Below are 6,143 nucleotides of genomic sequence, written 5' to 3'. Positions count from 1 at the left end.
GCATTTATGATCGGAGAAATGACAAACAACAAGTGCTACTCTACACTGCTCAAAACTCGCGTCTGAATCATCAGTGGCAAATCCTTTAAATATGAAAGCATACTTACAGGCTGTGAGTCAGAAGTGCCAGACTGTCCTTGCAAAGTTGGAATTGCCCCACTTTATAGAAACAGCCTTTGTGCACAGCCTTCCCAGGATCAAGAAACAGTCCTCCGTAAAATGCGCAGCACACATCTGAATATTTGGGTTGAACTGTTCTGGAACAGTGTTGTAAATACAACTTAACCATTGATTTCTAGTTGTGTCCTCTTTTGGAAGGCCAAACAAAGTAGTTTTGCTTTCACACCGAAACACACAGCGTCTACACGATATGGTGGCGGCAACAATACTACAGCGAGAATCAAAGTTACGCCTTCTTTCTTTGCATGAACATTTGGGTGGTGTTATGCAAATCTTCCCACATCGTGCGTAGACATGTGGGGGCGTGTTTAAACGAGGCGTTTTAGGAGGGCGTGGACCAGTCTTAACTTTTATAAAGAATATCTCTTTGGATTTGAGACTTTAGTATTTGCAACTTTAGGGATCTTATCTATTCACAAACAGCTTGTAACACTCCAAAGAGAAAGGAAAACTTGAAATCGCATGATATGACCCCTTTAAATTGAAATATTATTTCAGAATATTACGGTTTTTACTGTATTTTTTATTAAATAAAAGCTGCCTTGGAGAGCATAAGGGACTTTTTTTCAAAAACAAAAACTTTTGAACTAGGGCTGCACAATTAATTGAATTTCTAATCGCGATTACAATTACGGATGCCACAATTATACGTAATCATTCAAAGTTCACTTATGTTATTCTGCATGCTTTAAATGTGTTTTTTCTTTCTTTCTGCAGGTTAACTTAAGGGTTTTCCCATTGTTTTAATTTACTTTATTTATTTAAAGAAGAAACCAATCCAATGTATAGTTGACATACATATAGAAAAGCAATAAAAGTTTTTAGCTTGTTTATGTTCATATAAAAATATGGCATGCAGTTGCTTCAAACTGTTATAAACTTAATACTATAGAAAAGCACTAAAGGTTTTTCAGTTAGTGTTTTCAGCGTGTTTATTTTCATATAAAAATATGGCATGCAGTTGCATCAAACAATGATATAAACATCATTCAGTGTAAATTGTGATAATTGTAATTAATAATCGCAATTAAAATGTCAAGGAAATAATCGACAATTATGATTTTTGATAATCGTGCAGCCCTATTTTGAATGGTGTATATATAACAAACATCTTATTAGTTATGAGTTTAGATAACCTTGTGAGAAGCAGATGAGATGGACACCATCTTCAGCACTCTCCATGATGGGTCTGATGGCCTCTCTGAATCCATCTACCTGTTGCCACAGTGGCTTCAAACTGGCAGTGTAGTCATACAGGGCTAGTGTGGTCACATCGGTACCTGGATGAGACTAAAACAGTGGAACAGAGAAGTTGGTGAGTTTCATCCTTGATAAAAAAGGAGAACTATGTGCCAAAAACTGTAAGATGGAACTGAAAACAACTTAAAAAAAAATGTTATGCAATTAAAAATGTTGTTGCTTAGAACTTAGATTATGATTTAAAAAACTTAGATTATGATTTTAAAAAGGTGTGCTTTTTCTGAATTTTACAAAGTTTTTGACCCCTAAACTTGCTTATTTAAAAACGTAGGTAAGGGTGAAAAACGAAATAACTACAGAAACCCAAAAACTAAAACACAAAACTAAAAAAAACACACCTTTTTTTAAATCACAATATAAAGTACATTAAAATATAATTTCAAAATACAAATAGAAGTGCATTAGTTATTTTACTTAAATTAAATATACTTACATATAAAACAATAATAAAAAATAACGTTGCTAAATAGATACCCTTACGAAAAAGAAGTTTATTCAAGTGTGCTATTAGTATACTTCTTTTAAACTAAAAATAGGAAAGTATACTTTTAGTCTATATACTTAAAGTATGATGTAAAGTTCACTTAAAGAAAACTTACGAGTATACTTGCAGTATAAAACTACTAAACTAGTAGTTTACTGAGACTATACTTCAAAGTGTACTAAAAATGCTACTACAAGTATTTAATTAGTAAACTATCAGTATACCTATAAGTTCACTTTTAGTATAGTTGCAGTACAAACTAAACATTTTGATGTAAACTAGTTGTGTACTCAAAGTTCACTACTGTTATACTTAAAGTATACTTAAAAGTATACTTTTATATACTAGAAAGTGGGCCAATTTAGTCCCAAGGAGTATTGAAATAGTACACTTATAAGTATACTACTAGTGCACTGATATTTGTATACTTACTACATAAAGTATACTTAAAAATATACTTGAACTTTACTTAAGTATACTTACTAAAATAAACTTGAAGTATACTACTTTTTGGTAAGGGTAAATAAGATGATCTTACCTGATTGATAAATTTAGCCAAAATTTCAAACTGTCTGGGTCCATCTAATATCCCGTGAACAATAATTACTGGTCTGTATCCCATGACAGAGGACAGCAGAAATACAGCCCATATAAGAACACATGGTCTGCAGCCATCAGTCATCAATCCCTCCATAGAGGCACTCCGACAATATCTCTCAATAATTTATAAACTGAAACCAAATGTTTTTTCCAATTATTTTTTTAATCAGAATTATAGCTACCAAGCAGACTAGTCTAACGGTGGTAAGACCTGTCAAAAGGTTTGAGCCTCTATCAAGATGTTTATAACTGGTAAGTTGTTCCTCATGTGATGTTTTGTCACAGTTGAGGTGATACTTTTATAGACCGCTTCCTCTCACACACCAGTTGATGTGGTTTATCGGTAGAAATGCAAGCATTTCAACATATATATATACAGGGGTGCACATACATTTTTCAGCCTGGTTCTCATTAGGGAACCTGGAGATTTGGTTTGGTCCTCACACTGCACATAGTGTAACCCATTAAATACAACTATAAAAAATAAATTAATCGTAGTGATAATATTGTTGCACTTTATTTATTTAGCTTTTTTAAAATTAAATAATAAAGTGTGATAATACTATTATATTTTAAAATAAAAAGGGAGTATTAAATACAAATACAACTATTTTATAGTAAACTTAAAAATAAAATGCAAATATTTACTTCTTTTTTTAAAGATGAATTTTCATAATTTTCAAACTTAAAATCAGCAGGCTTTTATTTTGGCGGGTTGCCGGCAAGTAAGTATATTCGCTTCCGGGTTTAGCACTGCTGTGCCGACTGAAGCGCATCAGTATGAAATGTCACTGTTTCGCATTATGCTTTGAAAACGGCATCGGGTAGCCTAGATTTATGCTTTCAGTTTTAATAGAAATCTTATACAGTATTACAGTTTGTCGATCTAAAATGGTAATTGTGCATTAACAGCTGTCAACCATGTCGGTAAGCAAATGCGCTGTCAGAACTTATTTACACAGCGCATTTTTTATTTTGATCGCGCATGCGGACCTGCATACCACTTATGTGCACCCCTGAATATATATGTATATATATTATATTATAGTTTATTGAAAGCTACCCGACACTGATTAGACTAAAATACCGTTTCTTTAGAATTCTTTAGAAAATATACATAAAAATCTTAAGATTTTTTTTTTTTACATTAATTATGTCTTATTTAGGCATATTACGCATTCGTTTTAATATGAAGTGCATGCGAGATGCGACACGTCCACCGGAAAATATAATGATTCGTATGGTAAGCATAACGCATCTGGTGCTCTTAACGCTTTAAATCTGGACTTGTATTTTGACAGGAATCAAATTTGTGCTGCCAACGACACAGATTCAAATATCAGGGTTCAGTGGAAACAGTTCTACACAAAAATGTGTAAACGCTACAGTCTGTTGTCTCCAAGCATTGGTGCCTGAAATACAAAAAATCAATTTGTAGTTTTTAGATTAGATATGTTGTCATATTTTCCACAGGTGGGCTACAGCATCTGTTTTGAGGACTGTACGTCAGAACACACCATCCTGAAGTACATGACTGATGGTATGTTACTCTAAGAGAGTTTCTTACAGAGCCCGACCTTGCCAGCTACAGGTAAAAACTTACCCTACATAATTTCTATTTTAATATTAGCATTTTAAAATTTGATCTTTTGATTTTATACGATAGGGAAGCTTACCTTACAGAATTAATATTTTTGAAATATTTAATAATATGACTGCCATCATTGCTTTCATGATTGCTTTCTCTTATTAATTGGCTGTTTTTCAGTGATCAGTGTGATCATCATCGATGAGGCTCACGAGCGAACGTTACACACAGACATCCCCTTCGGTCTAATCAAAGACATTGCACGTTTCCGCCCTGACCTGAAGGTTCTGGTGGCCAGCGCCACTCTGGACACAGGAGCGCTTCTCTTGCTTCTTTGACGATGCACCTGTATTTAGGATTCCAGGTCATAGGTTTCCTGTGGACATCTACCACACAAAGGTATTGGACTGTGATTAAAGCACAAGACATTCAGTTTGTCATATAATGACATGTATATTAAGGGTGTAATGTAATGTATTGTATATTTCATTGTGCATGGTTATTTTTATATTTAGATGAACTCTAATCCTCACTTAAAGTTAAGCTTTAAAAAAAGATTAATTTAATAACACTATTAAATATAATCTTTAACAAATGAATTGCATTTTTGTGTACTCTTCATTTAACGTTGTGATGCCTAAATTCACTTTAAGCATCTAAAATGATTTTAGGTTTTAATGTTTTATTAATAATTTATTTCGACTAAATAGTATAGAATTTTAATATCAGCCATTTGTCGGGTATTAGTCATAACTTGAAAATATTTATCACCACCTCGGTGTAAGAATCCAATTTAGTGATTTCTCTGATCGTCTGATCCTTCATTCGTACATTGCATAATGCATATTGTTAATATCATTTGTATTTTGGTTCAGGCTCCGGAGGCTGACTACCTAGAAGCATGTGTTGTGTCAGTGCTACAGATCCATGTCACTCAGCCGGCTGGAGACGTACTGGTCTTCCTTACTGGACAGGTCAGTCCTTGACACTCAGTTTGTTCATAGTTCATATTACTTTGTAAGGTCCACGCACTTGGCCCAAGGAAGGTATCCAGTGGTGGATGAAGGTTTCTTGCGTGTTCGGTCTTTTCAGCGTGCAAAGTTATTCAATTTAGGTTTAACTCAAATCTGACTCCATTTTATTATCTAATCTGACTCCATTTTAGTATGATTTCGAATTTAGGTTGAAAGGCAAATTGGTTGTTTGTCTGTCTTTAATTATTGCTATTATTCTGACATTTGGTTATTCTAGTTAACTCTTTACTTTATATTTACTCGTTCATTCGGAATCTATATCGCTTAGGATGCCTCACGGCGGCCGCTATGCGTGGGCCTCACGATCACAAACTCGCCAGTCTGATCCTTAGCCAGAGGTTTATGACTAATACTATTTAATGGGTCGCCCATGCTTACCATTCTTTAAATAGTAGTTCTGTTTAGCCCCCTACAGTTACCCATGTACAACTTAATTAATGCTCAAAACAATAATCAGCGGTTCTGCTAGAACCCTTTGTCTAGCCCCCGATAGTTAATATAACTACGTACAACTTAATTAAAGTTGAGACAATAACCAGCGGTTATGACCAGTACTATGACTAGTCCCCCATAGTTAACGCAACTGAGTACAACTTAACTAAGGTCAAGCAGTTAGTCAGAAATCTATAATCTCACCTGATGTGCGCCATGCTACATCTAACCTGAGTTCTAGTATGCACTTAACCCTGTACGCAGATTTGCGGAAACATACACCTTCACTTAATCTACTTGAGAAAATAATTTCAGAGTAAGTCAGAATAAATCAAATGTAACAATTTATTATCAGTCAGGTAAATATGTATTATGCCAATTATCTACATAGCCAATTCAAAGATATCAAGTCAATACAAGACATCAAATTCTCATAGACGAATCTAAGAGTAAGATGCATACCTGACTTAAAATACATAGTGTGAAGTGTGTGGACACACTTCATACTACGGGCTCTCTGGCTACAGAATCGCCCCGACCCTTTTGCTGCAATCCTTTAAATACA

General features: G+C 34.3%; 1 protein-coding gene and 1 pseudogene across 1 annotated transcript in view; one reads left to right on the top strand and one right to left on the bottom strand.

The window, feature by feature from the left end:
* Window positions 1-2,729, bottom strand: part of ppt2a.2 (palmitoyl-protein thioesterase 2a, tandem duplicate 2) — a 4,914-nt gene extending 2,185 nt beyond the window's left edge. Inside the window, exons 1-2 of the mRNA XM_016479424.1 lie at window positions 2,463-2,729; window positions 1,317-1,470 (exon numbers count right to left, since the gene is read on the bottom strand). Coding sequence (XP_016334910.1) covers window positions 1,317-1,470; window positions 2,463-2,618 — 310 coding nt within the window. The 5' untranslated portion in view covers window positions 2,619-2,729. The remainder of the gene's footprint in view (window positions 1-1,316; window positions 1,471-2,462) is intronic.
* LOC107683377 (putative pre-mRNA-splicing factor ATP-dependent RNA helicase DHX16) overlaps window positions 1-6,143 on the top strand; it is a 33,277-nt pseudogene that overhangs the window by 15,510 nt on the left and 11,624 nt on the right.

The sequence above is a fragment of the Sinocyclocheilus anshuiensis genome, unplaced genomic scaffold (assembly GCF_001515605.1).
Source record: "Sinocyclocheilus anshuiensis isolate Anshui unplaced genomic scaffold, SAMN03320099.WGS_v1.1 scaffold1170, whole genome shotgun sequence".
NCBI classification, from domain to species: Eukaryota; Metazoa; Chordata; class Actinopteri; order Cypriniformes; family Cyprinidae; genus Sinocyclocheilus; species Sinocyclocheilus anshuiensis.
This window is presented reverse-complemented; position numbering and strand designations above follow the sequence as displayed.